General features: G+C 43.4%; 1 protein-coding gene across 5 annotated transcripts in view; it reads right to left on the bottom strand.

Moving 5' to 3' along the window:
• Positions 1–6,698: 6,698 nt before the first annotated feature.
• The window catches only part of LOC141083086 (acetylcholinesterase-like), a 218,923-nt gene continuing 210,328 nt past the window's right edge, over positions 6,699–15,293 (bottom strand). For all 5 annotated transcript variants that reach the window (XM_073567260.1, XM_073567257.1, XM_073567259.1 and 2 more), the window contains 2 exons: positions 12,312–12,475; positions 6,699–8,705 (listed from right to left, as the gene is read on the bottom strand). In XM_073567260.1, coding sequence (XP_073423361.1) covers positions 8,602–8,705; positions 12,312–12,475 — 268 coding nt within the window. In that variant the 3' untranslated portion in view covers positions 6,699–8,601. The remainder of the gene's footprint in view (positions 8,706–12,311; positions 12,476–15,293) is intronic.

The raw sequence follows: 15,293 nt of genomic DNA, 5'->3' as shown, positions 1-15,293 counted from the left end.
TACATGTTGGCATAGTGCTGGAGAGGAGAGCCCTGACTTGCCTGGGAGGTTGATTGAGTCTCATCCCCGGAGGACACGGCACGGAGGCAGGCACCAGTGTGTACCAAGAACTGTGAGTAAAGCGTTGAAACTGCAAGCCTGATGTCCTCCATTCATTCGTGCGCAACATCTTCAGCACCGCTACATCTGGGCACCAACATCCACACTGCCTACACCTCTCCTCTAACAGCGCATCTACACTGCCCTGGGACTACAGCTCCACCTGTGGGGAGCTACACCATCTTTGCTGCACCACACCATCGGTCCCAGCGGATCTGCAGGCAGCGTTGGCTTAACATCACATTTGCGAACTATCCATATACACTATAACCTAAACCACCATTTTATTGGGCGCCCAAGGCCACGGACCGGGTCACCGCCACCGCAGCACGTCCCCCGGACACCGGCCCGGTACCGCGTACCCCACAGCCCTGGGAGGGTGACCCAATTTTGGTGTCACGAACAGGATGACGAGACCCGATGCCATCTGGTTCTGTGCGCCTATGATTTGTCAGACTTTGAACTTTTGAAAATGTGCAGAAGACCAAATTTAATAGACTGTGACATGAATCTCAAAAATGGCTGCTGGCATGGAGAAGAAGGGCATGAAGAGATGGGAGGTCCTAAGAAAAGACCGCGAAGAGTATTGGGCCTTCCCTACCTGAATTACTTTGTGACAGATACATGGCCCACCCCCCCCGAGGGGTTCGTATACTGGCTTAGTATGGAGGCGCTGGAAGAAAACGCCGCCCCCGGAAGGAGGGGCAGAAGAAGCCAGTGGCAGGAAGGGAGCCGAGGCAGGAAGAAGAACGCCAGAAAGCCATTTTGGGAAGAGAGGGAAGGAGGCCTGCGGAGTGCGGGGAACCGAATCTCCCCGGCGCCATGGCTGAAGGCTCCGACCCCGTCTCCGGAATGAACTGCCAGCAATTAGAAGACGAAATTACCGAACTGACCACCCATTTGCAGCTGAGGAAGGAAGCCTTAGAGAAGCTGAGACAGCGTACCCCGGCGGGGCCTGCACCTGCGGTACCCCCTCCATCGGTACCTGCCACCACCACACCGGACTGTCCCCGGGCAGCGCTGATATACACTTCCACCCTGACCATACGGCTGAGTGCCGCCTGCCCGGAGGAGTTATCGGAGGACCCAGGAGTGGAAGCGGAGCTCCCGCCTGGACCTGACGCGGCAGCGCAGGTCGCTGCAGAGACCCCTGCGGACCCGAAGCCACCATCTGCTTCATCACCGCCGGTATTCAGGCCAACTCTTCCGGTGGATGTTCCAGCAGCTGCCCATTGTCACAAGCCTGCACCGGAGCAAAGGCCGCACCGCCAGGAGGCCCCAGGTATGTCAGATGTTCCTCCACCTGGGAAGGCCCTGGGGTGTACCACAGTTGCAGCGGCTGGCCAGGTTGTGCTAGACCTGGTTTGGGACCGGGAAGCCAGTCCCCAGGGGAGACACCGGAACCCTTGACGGTGGTGCCGTGGGACCCAGTGGATAGAAGCAGGTCCCGGCAGGAGGAGGAAAAGAATGAGGCCCGTTGCCGAGCTACCATCCGGGAGCTGGCGGCCGAATACCTGGAGAGTGAACAGCGGAGATTGGCTGTGCTGGGCCCGGATTTGGACAGGAAAGAGAGGGCCCATGCTGGGCATTACGGTTCCCGGGATGCAACTGGATGGGGGCAAGTGTTGAATGTGAACCATGAGAGAGGATTCAGGTTCATTGCCGACCCCAAGAGGATCAGTGACTTGTTCTTCAGCAGGAGGGATGTCGAGTCACACCTGAGGAAGGGACATCCTGATAGAGATGTGCGGCTTAGGGAGTACGTGACTTTCACCTGGCATGAGGGGCACAGGGGATGGTACGCCCTGAATGTACGTCGTATCCCAGGGGAGCTTATTGAGAGGTACAAGCCGAAGGGACCTGTTGCTGCTCCTCCACCCACAGCTGCCACACAGACCGTTCAGGTACCTGCTTCCAGGAATCTGGCTGCCCTTGCATCAACTCCATCCCGGCAGCCTAAGTCAAAGATCTCTAACCTGACACCATGGGAAGAAAAATACCTGCGAATTGCAAATGAATACCTCACATCTGGTAGTGGTTCCAGTTCCAGAACCCCAGGAGGGGACCACAATTAGCCAAATTTCCACAAATCTCGTTACCCAGAAGGGTTTATTCCACCAGTTGTGCCTTGTTCTATTTTTGTTTATCATGGTTTTGCACCTAGTTGCCTAGTTCCAGATTGGCAGCGTTTTCTTCGTTTGAAACTGAGGAGATCGTGAACGCTGTATGATCCAAAGCTCTCTTGTAAATAGTTTGCACCTCTTTAGGTGCTCTCTTTTGGTTTTACATAAAGACACTTTGCGAAGATAGTATTTTGCATGGACACTTTTCGAAGAATGATGTCTACCTCAAAGGACACTGCAAGAAATCCCGGCTGGGAGCAGTGTTCAGCACTTACAAGAATCTTCGAATGTTTTACTATAGAGTATTTGATAATGTGTTTTTATAAGAATATTAGTAACAGAGAAATAGCTTTTATAGAAGATTAGGAATGTCTGATATAGAGATGAGCACTGTGAATAAAGAATTGAAAGTGACAGGTGACGGTCAAGGTATATACGGTCAGCGTCTTGCGTCTAAAAGAGAAAGTGAAAGTAGAAAATGTGAGGAAGGAAAAGTAATAAAGAAAATGTGTTAAAGAGGAATAGCACTTTGAATTGAGAATTGCACTTAGAATTAAAAATTTTAGATAGTTAGATAAGAATTGTTGGCGACACATAAGCATGCAACTGGTATTCAAATTTCTTAGATTTTTCCCTCTGCTAAAGATCCTTCGGCACTTCTTACAGATAACCTTTGCATCATCAGTAGGATTTTGTTCAAAAAAGTGCCACACTGCACACTAACTACTATGGTAAAAATTTTCAGGGCTTGCACGCAGTGCTAATTGGACCATCTGGCCAAGCTGTCCTGCAACTCTTTTAGTTTTCTTGCCCAGTTTTTTGACAGCTACAATGCTGCAATGACGATGCCTGCTGCGGATCCTTCTCCTCTTCTGACCTATTGTCACCAGCACCCTCTTCCCTCAATGGATGCCAATCCGGATCAACAACTGGGTCATCCATGACCTTGTCTTCAATGTCATCTGCACCTTCTTCTGTACCTTCCTCTGTGTCACCATGTAAGGTGGTATAGTATGCGGGAAGGAGCACCTGAGTTTCATCAGGGTCTGATTCGGGTTCAGTAGACTGCAATGGCAATGTAGTGCTGTGGGTGAATGTACCAGCAGATTCGTCTAGCAGTGGCTGTGCATCAGTGCACTCCAAGTCAGATTCATCTTATGGTATGTGAAAAGAGCTCCATGGAGTAATCTGAAATGTGTACTGCAGCATCCTTCACTTTTGGTGTGGGTGAAGGACACAACAAAAGGTGGTGTTCCTGACCAGAGGCCTGCACTGACGACTCTGTGCTTGCAGTTTTTGTAACTTCAGAAAGAGGCAATAGAGTTGGAGGCTGTTTCGGCAATGTAAGCCAAAACCTGCTCCTGATGCTCTGGCTGTAAAAGTGGTTTACCTACTCCCAGGAAAGGGAACCTTAAAGGCCTTCTTGTGCCAGACAATGACGCAGGCTCAACATCTCCTGCCTTAGCTGCTATTGTGCTTTTGACTGAACTAGCCAATGCACCACCACCATCAGTACCAGCTGCGCCCCCCCCGCCCACGTCCGCTGCCTCTTCCACCAGACTTCCTCATGCTTGGGAAAATGTACCAAAAATTACCAGCAGAGAAATGGTACTGTATGAGTAGCGTACAGCTGTGTAAGGTGTATGTAAAAAGTGAAATCTCCGTATATATTTTGTGAGTCACAGCCGCTCACCCAGTATGTATTTCACCATAATCCAACAAGCAGATATACGGTACTGTATCAGAAGTGTACAGCTGTATACATTGTTGGTGAAACTGTCAATCTCCGTATATGTATTTACGGAATGTCACACACACACGCTGACTCTGTGTAGATGTGACCGTAATAAGAACACCAGATATCCGATACTGTATGACAATCGGACAGCTCAATACGGTGTATAGAGAAATGGAAATGTCCGTAAATGCATTTATGGAGTGTCACACACACACGCTGACTCTGTGAAGATGTGACAGTAATAAGAACACCAGATATTCGATACTGTTTGACAATCGGACTGCTCAATACGGTTATAAAGAAATGGAAATGTCCGTATATGTATTTATGGAGTGTCACACACACACGCTGACTCTGTGCAGATGTGACAGTAATAAGAACACCAGATATCCGATACTGTTTGATAATCGGACACCTCTATACAGTGTATAATAAAAATAAAAAAATCACATTTTTCCCAGATAAATCTTTTTGAGCTCCAAATTTTGAATTTTCATAAGGGCAACAAGAAAAATTGCTCCATACAATTTCTTGTGCTATTTCTTCTGAGTGCGCAGATACCTAATATGTGGAGGAAAACAACTGTTTGGGTGCAAGGCAGGGCTGGGATTGATTTTTTCAATGTAAAATATTCTGGAATAATTAATGGTTGCCATGTCACATTTGGAGAACCCCTGATTTGCCTAAACAGAGGAAGCTCCCAACAAGTGACACCATTTTCTAAACTAGACCCCTTATGGAAGTTATATAGATGTGTATTGATCACTTTGAACCCACAGGTGCTTCACAGAAGTTTATAACGTAGAGCCATGGAAATAAAATAAATCTAATTTTTCCCAAATAAATTTATTTAGCTACATATTTTGCATTTTAATAAGGGTAACAGGAGAAATTGCTCCATATAATTTGTTGAGAAATTTCTCCTGAGTAGACTGATACCCCATATGTGGGGGAATACTACTGTTTGGGCACAAGGCAGGGCTTGGAAGGGAAAGAGCGCCATTTGACTTTTTGAATGCAAAATTTGATGGAATAATTAGCAGACCCCTTGTCACATTTGAAGAGCCACTGATATGCCTAAACAGTAGAAACCCCCCACAAATGGCACCATTTTGGAAACTAGACCCCTTTGGAATCTTACCTAGATGTGTATTGAGCACCTTGAACTGCCAGGTGCTTCACAGAAGTTTTTAATGTTAAGCCGTGAAAATAAAAAAAATCACATTTTTCCCACAAAAATCTTTTTTAGCTGCAAATTTTAAATTTTCACAAGGGCAAAAGGAGAAAATGGACCCCAATATTTCTTGTGCAATTTCTCCTGAGTTCACCGATACCCCAAATGTGGTCAACAACTACTTTTGAGGCACAGTGCAAAGCTCAGAAAGGAAGTAGCGCCATATTACAGCACTTGTTTGAGGGTGCCATGTTACATTGGCAGAGTCCCTGAGGTGCCAGAACAGCAGAATCCTCCATAATTGACCCCATTTTACCAACTAAGTCTCTCAATGAATGCAGTGATTATATTGACACCACAGGTGTGTCACAGACTTTTATACCATTGGGCAGTGAAGAAAAAAAATCTGTTTTACCACCAAGATTGTGTGTTATCCCCAAGTTTTCACACTGGAAAATGGATAAAATGGCACCAGAATATGTCCCACAATTTCTGCTGAATGTAGAAATATCCCATATGTGGCTGTACAGTACTACTTTGCCATACGGAGTGACTCAGGAGGGACAAAGGGCTATTTGCCTCCTGGAGCGGAGATTTTCCTAGACTACTTTGTGGATTCCATACAAAGAGCCCCAAAGTGCTAGAAAAGCAGAATCCCACCTCAAATGACCCTATTTTGGAAATTTATAACCCTTTGGGAATGTATCTAGAGATGTAGTGATGATTTTGACTCTATGGGTGTGGAAACAGGCAGTAGTGGATGTTGCTGAGTGAAAATTGCAAACTGCCATTGTAGTGACCGGTATGTTGCAGTCACCAGTACATTATGCCCAACCATATACTTCTGGAGACATGCACCTGTAAATTAAGAGGGCTTTGATCACTACAGAAATGACAAACATGTGGGCGCTAAATGTTGTTTAGGCACACTGGGGCTCAGAAGGGAGGGTACATTTGGATTTGGGAGCAGAGAATTTGCTGAATTTCTTTTGGGGAGTTATGAACCATTTCGCTTTACCGGAGCCTCTATGCTTCCAGTAACGTGGAATCCCCTATATTTCCATTAACAGATAACAGACCTCACTGGGGTTTTTTTTTTTTTTTACGTGGATTGAGTTCAAGCTTTTATTGTGAACATTTTCCATAAAATTTGGGATCACATTTATCTGGCACTCTATGCTGACCACTTACTTTGGGGTTTCCATCTAAATCTCCAAGTGATGTGATTCAGATGAAACCCTGAGGGATCTATTTACTATAATGAGGCAGCAGATTTACTCTGGACTCCATCTTGGCTCTGTTCAGCAGTGTCCTTTTCAGAAGTGCACAAAACTGTGCAATACTAAAAAGACGGACACCTCCAGATCACAGGTCCTACGGCGTCAACAGTGACTCCATGTGCCTCATTGTAGGGAAATTTCCGCCGGTGGTTCTGTCTGAATCACGTATTTCAGAGATTTACAGGGAAACCCAGGTGTATGCGCTCTGTGCAGAGCACAGGATAAATGTGCGCTGAGCCTTTCTGCGATCTTTGGGAGGCAGAATGAAAAAAAAATACAGTAGGTGAAGAATCTGTTTTATTTATTTTTTACGCCGTTCCTTGTGTGGTATAAGTGATTAGGCGACTTTACACTTCGGGTCGGTGTGAATACAGCGATGCAAGATTTATATCGGGTTTTTATGTTTCGCTGCTGTCACATACTAAAAGACACTTTATATTGTGAAAACTAGTTTTTGCGTTGCTATATTTTGAGAACTTTAATATTTTTATATTTCGGCCGACAGAGTCATGTGAGGTCTTGTTTTTTGCGGGACGAGATGCCATTTTCATTGGTACCATTTTTGAGCACATAACATTTTTTGATTGTTTTCTATTCTGATTTTTGGGAGACAGAATGAACAAAAAACAGTTTTTTTTTATACCGTTCCGCGTGCAGTAAAATTAGTTAGACAGCATTATTGTTCGGGTCAGTATGATTACAGCGATACTTCTTTATGTTTTGGCGCTTTTACACAATGGAAACTATTTTAGAGAAAAAATAATTATTTTTGTAATGCTTTATCCTGAGAGCTATAACTTTTTTATTTCTCTGCTGATAGAGCTGTATGGTGGCTTGTTTTTTGTGGGACAAGATGACATTTTCAGCGGTACCATTTTCATTTGCACCTGTCTTTTTTATCACATTTTATTGCACTTTTTGTTCAACATTATGATGATAAAGAATTGTTTTTTGCCTCGTTTTTTATTTTTTGTGGTGTTCACTGAAAGGGTTAACTAGTAGGACAGTTTTATAGAGTTGGTTGTTACGGACGTGGCAATACCAAATATGTGGACTTTTATTGTTTATTTTTTTATTTCCATAAATGAATTTATTGGAAAAAATATTTACTTTTTTCTTTATTTAAGGATTTAAAAAAAATATTTTTATACTTTGTAATTTTTTTTAAACTTTTTCACATTGTCCCAGGATAAGACATTACAATATTACATCAGATTGCTGATCTGACACACTGCACTGCAGAGTTTCAGATCAGGATCTGACAGGCAGGGAAGAAGGCATGCCAGCGCCTGCTTTCAGCAGGCGCTCACAAGCCACCTTCCCTCAGGACCCAGAAGGACCCCTTGGCGCATCGTGTTGGCCTAATAGAAGTGCGTAGGGAGCCCCCTCCCTGTGCGATGCTTCTCTATACAGCTGTCACTACTGACAGAAGCAGCAGAGGGGTTAAATGCCCAAATTCGGTACTAGCACTGATCGTGGGCATTGCTAAGGGGTGTCAGCTGTCACATACAGCTGACACCCACATGTGATGGCTGCGGCGCTCAGCGTGACGCCGTGCGATCGTGCCACCATAGATATTCTGCTCTTTGCGGGAACGCATCTCCCGCATAGCAGTATATGTATGGCGCATGTTATGAAGGAGTATGGCGCTGGTGTGTGATAGGCACAGTTCGTTACAGTTCTACTATGATCACATTAATAAAAAAAATAAAAAACTCATTCATTTCATTGTGCATTCAGTGCATATAAGGGTGTGACCGCCCTTTTTCTGAGCTGGGAAAACCATCCCATCTGGCCTATGCTTTTACTAGTGGTTCAGCCGATCGATCCTTATTCACATTCACGTCACTTGGCAAGTGAAAAGGTTTTAAATACTAGAGTAGGGACTGTCCCACAAGGGTTGGCGTGACGTGGCGGGATGGCTTGTGCATTATTTTGATCAAAATTATGTTTAGTAAATACCCTTATTATTATTATTATTATTATTATTATTATTATTATTATTACCTTCATGCATTATTTGCAGTTTATTTTTTACTTTTTAGTTCAGGATATTTGTGCTTTTTGCTTTCTATGATCACATTAAACAACCACAACATGTGAACGCAGCTTTAAATTTAATACATGTTAATGTTTTTGTTGGATTTGCAATCTGGAAATTACACAGTTGTATGCAACAATAAATCTTCAGTTCAAAATTGATTGGCAAGAATCTTCTGATCGTGCATCCCTGGGGCACACTTGTTCCGCAGTCACATTAGAACTCCATAAATTTCCATCAAAGTCTTTATCTAAAAGAAATGAGAGTATTTAGTAGCTTTTTTAGTACTACTAAGTATACATTTTTTATTTTGTATTGGTGTTAATACCCTCTTTCTGGCTCTGCTGTTTATTTCAAGCTATGGTTTATAGTACCGTATTTATGCTGGAACGGGCAATTTTTAAATTTTGCACTTTTGCTTTTTTCTTTTAAAAAGTATGATACCAATTCATCGAGACTGGCATAGCCCCAGCTCATGTTACTCCAGCCTTGACAGAGAAAATGGCACAAAATTATTCTGAGAATTCCGCCACATAATGAATTCGGCATCTCTTTTAAGTGTTGTGCGTCTCTGCGCTCTATGATAGAAATGCTAGTATTTCTGGAATAGATAATATGCCACATTTGATGAGTTTGATGGGGAACGTGGCCATGCCCCTTACCAGCTCCTCCTTAGCTCTGCCAATTTCGACAGAGCTCATACAAAGTGGCGTGGAAAAGATGTTGCAGCATATCAAAGGTTTTTCACCACTTTTATGGCATAAATCTTTGATGACTCGAGTAAAAACGACTTCAAAATATTCAAAATCAGTACAATTATGTCAAACATGTATGTTATTATATATAGATATTTAGCAATTTAAAAAATTCAGAACTTAGCAAAAATATATTGGTTTGTGTTGCCGCTGTATTTGTATTTTTTTAATATATTTTTACTTGAATAAAGGCTTGTTTACCTTTTGTTGCAAGCTGTTGCTTTAATTGGTGCTATTTTAGATTCATACAATGTTTTGATCCATTCTTGTTGCATTTTGTTGGGGAAGTGCGATTGGCCGAAAAAGGCAATTCAGACATTTAGATTTGTATTTAAGACATTCATTAAAAGGGTGAAAAAACTTGATGACTACAAGGATAACTTCTTGTCATATCCCACACTTGGCCATGATTAAAATATAAAAGCCTATACTCATCTCACGCACTGGCGCCATTCCCGTGACGATGGTTCTCGCTCTCCCCGGGACTACCTTGTGGTTGTTGTGACAAGTGATGCAGGTGTCCAATCAGCGCTGGCATCACTGTCCCCATGATGAGGAAGTCTGAGATCAGCTGCAGCCTGAACTTTCTCTTCATGTTCAATCCATATGAAGACGGAGACAGTGTTGCCAGTGCTGATTGGGCGCCGGGGTCACATGTCACAACAACAGCACAGGAGCCCCAGGGAGAGCAAGTGACAACACCGCTGGAATGGCGACGGCACGGGGGTGAGTATAAGGTCTCTTTTTATCGGGATCAAACATTTAGATCAAGAAGGGGTCGTCCAAGTAGTAGACACCTCCTTTAATTAATTTAATATTTCCATAGATTTGACTTTTTAAAAAATTCTATATTTTTGGAAGGGGGAAAGGTAATTTGAACTTTTATGTGTTATTTTTTGTTTCTTAATAATTTAAACATTTTTAAATAATTACATTTGACTTATTTCATTTAGTTCCTTTAGTAACTTAATCAGCAGCAATGGGAACTCACTGTATAACACAACCAGCATCCTCCTTGCACATGACTGTGTGCACATACCCTGATACAAATAATCAGTTGTCTCTTAAGTCTAACCTCCTTATTTCTCTGTAATGGGGTCTTCATGACCCGGTAGCTTTTTTCCCAATGCCATAACTTACATACTTCCATAAGTACCCTAAATGGCCATTTTATCAGAGTCACCAATCTAGTAGAGTGTTGAACCTCCTTTGGCTTACAAAACCAAGTAAACTTATTGTGGCATAGATTCCACTAGGTGATGATATCAATCTGTAGGAATATTTGCCCATGTGGACAGTAGTTGCCACAAATTAGATGAAGGTACTAACAGTCTCTGAACAAATTAGGACTTTGGACTGTGAAGGTCAGAGGAGCAAGGAAAATTTGCAGTCACGTTTCTGGAACTAATCCATAACTATACGACCCTTGTGGAAGAGTGTATTGTCCTGCTAAAAGTGTCCTTCTGAAATTGGGTAAATATAAAGGGATGAACTTGGTGGTCCACAATACTTAGGTAAACCCTATTCTCCAAATATCAATCCACAAGTATCAGAGGACACAGGGTGTCCAAGAAAACATCCACCATTACTGCACCTCCACCAGTCTGAACTTTTAAGGCCTCGTTCACACGTAGCGGAACTCTCACGTAAATTACTGCGAGAATTCCGAATTCCATTCCGCGGGAAAATCAAATTTTAAATTCCCGCGATTTTCTCACGGAAAAACTAGCATTTTGCAAGCGTAATTAGCTTGCAAAATGCTAGCATTTTCCAAGCGATCTGTAGCATCGCTTGGAGAACTGATTAACAGGTTGGTCACACTCGTCAAACATAGTGTTTGACAAGTGTGACAAACCTTTTACTACTGAGGCCGCCTATGCAGCATCAGTAGTAAAAGATAAAATGTAAAAAATAATAAAAAAATAAAAAATGGTGTTATTCTTACCTTTCGACGTCCCATGCAGCCTTCCCGCCTCTCTCCACGCTCCCGTTCCCAGTAATCCTTTGCGAAAATGCCTGCGATGATGTACGTTCTTGTACGTTCTCGCGGGATCGCGACGTCTCGCGAATGACCGCGAGACTTCGCGATCCCGCGAGAACGGACGCCATCGCGGGCATTTTCGCAAAGGATTACTGGGAACAGGAGCGTGGAGAGAGGCGGGAAGGCTGAGCGGGACGTCGGAAGGTGAGAATAACAATATTTTTTATTTTAAATTCTATTTTTATACAGGGATATGGTACCCAAAGCCCAGAGGACAGTCTCCTCTCCTCCGGACCGTGGGTACCATCCGCAATTGTTCTGCTTACTTTTCGCATGGTGTGCACAGCCACATGTGGAAAGTAAGCAGAACAATGCATTCCTATGGGTGTGGGATCGCCGCAATTCTGCTGCGGTAAAAACTGCAGCATTAGCACAGCATTGCGAAATCCCATAGGAATGCATGGGATGCTTATTTTTCGCGGCAAAATCATGCGGTTAAAACCGCCACGGAAACGCGAAAAAAACGCCACGTGTGAACTCAGCCTCACACCTGATCATGAATGGTTCATTCATTGATTCATGCACTTGTTTAGAATTATGACTCACCTATCAGCATGCTGTCTTGATTAATCGGACCAGACCATACATTTTTTCACTGCTCGGCATACTATTGACACTGTTATACTAGAAAACTCTAAAATCACTGGCAAGCTTTTAAAAACCTACTAGCGGCTATTCTACTGCCGATGACCATGCCTCCTTTAAAGTCATTCAGATTACTTATTTTTCCAAAAAAAATAAATTTACACTAAAACTGATCCACAGAAAACTAGCTCACTTAATTTTGTCCTGCACTCCAGCATTGCATGTCCAATTCCTTATATAGGGTATCTCCAAATCTGTAGGTTGCTTAATTCTGTGTCATCCCATGTTGTTTTCTCAGTCACCTATAACATGCCTGAAATCTTCACCTTTTCTCTTAGCCATACACTAACCACAAGTTTCCATCCATCTTCTACAGTAACTTTTTCCTAAGTAACCATCAATGCCTTGTCCTAGCCCTTATATATTTGAAGTAGACTAATTAATAGCATATCACTTTGCACTAACATTTCCTTACCAAATTCTCCTACAAGTTTCGGAAGGAGGAAATTCCAAAAGCGGCATCGTTTAGAATATAAATTTCTTTGAACTTCCCATTTTCCAGTCTTCAGTACGACATGGTTTTGTTCTTGATATGTGTACGGAGGCCATGTAAATGCATTGTCTTCATCATGAGGGATTCTGCAAGAAAATGATTATTTATAAAAATAAAATAATACTCTAAGGGGTCGATTCATCAAGACTAGTCAACTAGTCATGAGCGAGCACTAAAATGCTTGAGTGCTTGGCACAAGTAATGAGCATAATGGGAGTCAATGCAAAACTCAAGCTGTTTTCTGGCGCTCCCTACCCTCTCCCCCAAAGGTCTGGAGGGATCTAAAAATTGCTCTAATCAATGTAAATATGACTGAAATGGCATAAGAAAAGTATGAGGAAGACTCCTGGAAGCATTCTGAACCCAAGGTCGCTGCGGGGAACAATGTTGTCAGAGTATTATTCCACTTTTAGAGGCTGACAATAAAACATACAAAACTGAAGATAAAATGAATTTACGAGAAAAAATGTTAATAAATATTCTTTCCAGGATAATGACTTGTATATGAGGCAAAATAAATAAGAAAAAAAAATGGTCCTCCACTCCTTGGGCTAAGTTCACATGCAGTGTTTTTGCTGCGTTTTTTGCATGATTGCATTGCTTTCAAAGGTGATAAAAGTATTCACCAGAAAATGTAATTTGAACATTTTGCTACCTTATCTGGCCATGTGGTGTATGAGGCATGATCAGACATATCCTGTTTAATTTATGAATGAGAGACTCTGAAAGTCACAAAGTTTTTTTATTCAGGGCCATCAGGTGTCCCTCATTATTTGTAGAGGGTCTTTAGGTGGCCCTTACTAATTTTAGAGGACCAGCAGCGGGCCCTCATTCAACAGTTTTAGACAGCTGGAAGCCAATCCCTGCTAAGCATTTTTGGAGGGCAAGCAGCGGTCTATGCTTTGCATAGCTGTGGCACCCCCAGGAGTATGGTCACCACAGCGGCATTACCTTCCTCCTTGGGAGGATTGATGTCAAGCTTGGAAGCAACGAAGGGTCTCTCTATCAGGTAAATACAGCACACAGCACAGTTCCCACTCCATGCCAGCAGAGGGAGCTCTGAACCAAACTGGGGGAGGAGCTGCTCTCTGGGGGCCAGGAAGGGGAAGTTAAGTGAGTTCTGTGAGGAGGACAAAGTGTGTGGATGTGGAAAAGAGGAGCTGGAGGATAGAGGTGAATTCAGGCCCACTTCTGGCTTCAAGCGCATGGTTCGGAGTCCGGTATCCGAAGATGTGTGGATGCTGATGGTCCTGCAGCAGAAATCGGAGGAACGAGAGGCTGTAAATGCTCTGTTCCCAACTAAGACTCGGAGGCACAGCAGTAACGTGTGTGAGCCAGAAGAGATAGAAGGCTATGGCTGCCTGCCATATGAGGGAGTTCTAAAAGAGAGCAAGCAAGGGGAACTTCAGTGTAACTCAGTACTGCAAGTACCTCAGATAAGCGCTAGGAAGGAGACTACACAACCCATCTGCATAGAGAGATTCCTAAGTTGCTTCCAGGCTAATCAACTCCTGTTCCATCTGTGATCTGGATCCTGGACTGCACTGACAAAGCACAGTAAAGGTAAAGGAAACTGCACCCTGTTGTGTCATTGCCTTCTTCCTGCAACTCCTTCAGCAATGCTACATCTCTGTGCCTAACACTGCACCCTCTCCCTCAACACCTATTACTACTGCTCTGGGACTACAGCTCCACCTGTGGGGAGCTTCAACATCATTGCTACACAACACCATCTGTCCCAGAGAAGCTACCCTGCAGCGCTGGTCAAACTGACCAGAAACCACAGGTGGCATCACGAATCATCTCAATAACTTTATCCCCATCAGTCTACCCCTTTTACATTGACTGCCTGAGGCCACGGACTGGGTCACTGCCACTGTGACATCTCCCATTGAAATCAACGGGCCCAGCACTGAGTACCCTACTGCCTCCGGGGCGGGTCATAGCCATATATTGCTACTGCAATATAATATACCCATTTCAGGTGGGCAATTTTTCTGTTTAGTGTTAATACTGTAAATTTAGAAACTTGCAGGGTCATAAGGTGGTCCTCACAATTTATAGAGGGCCAGCAGGCAGCCACCACTATTTTTAGAGGTCCAGCAGGCGTCTTGTTGGCAGATGAGACCAAGATAGAGCTTTTTGGTAAAGCACATCATTTTACTGTTTACTGTAAACGGAATGAGGCCTACATAGAAAAGGATATGGTTGTTATAGTCAAATATGGCAGAGGTTCAAAGATATTTTCAGGTTGTTTTGGTGCTCCTGGCATTGGTTGTCTTGACTGTGTTCAAGACATTATGAAATGTAAAGATTCACAAAGGATTTTGAGTTGCAATGTAGTGTTCGGGGTCAGAGACCTGGGTTTGCATCATAGGTCATGGGTTTTCCATAGAGATGAGTGACTTTGCCTTTTTTAGGGTCGAGTCGGGTTTCATGAAACCCGACTTTTGCAACAGTCGGGTCGAACGAAATCGGCCGAATATAGGGAAAAGTCAGAGGCCGACTGAATCACGAAACCCAATGCAAGTCAATGGGGAAGCAAAGTCGGCAGGGAGTGGAGGACAGTAAACACACCTACAGTGCCCATTTCAATGCCAAAAGCATCAATTCTTATTACTGAAGCTTGCCAACCTTAATTTACTTCATAATAATAGTTACACATTGAAAACTGGGGGTTATTTGGCTAAAGTTGTGGAGGGGTAGGGCTGGCTTCAGGTTTTCGTGTGCCCTGGGCCAAAAAGTGTCAGTGCGCCCCTTTAACACAAACCACAACTCATGATGCTCCGATACGGCACAGAAATATAGGTATAGTACAATGACAAATACTTCACTGCTTACATGACATTACTGATCTATTTTAAAATGTACAATAGCTCAAAAAAAGGACAGTATATTACTCCA

The sequence above is a fragment of the Dendrobates tinctorius genome, unplaced genomic scaffold (genome assembly GCF_039654945.1).
Source record: "Dendrobates tinctorius isolate UK_male_01 unplaced genomic scaffold, ASM3965494v1 ptg000019l, whole genome shotgun sequence".
Taxonomy (NCBI): domain Eukaryota; kingdom Metazoa; phylum Chordata; class Amphibia; order Anura; family Dendrobatidae; genus Dendrobates; species Dendrobates tinctorius.
Note: the sequence above shows the minus strand (reverse complement) of the source record. Positions and strands in the feature narration are given on the sequence as shown.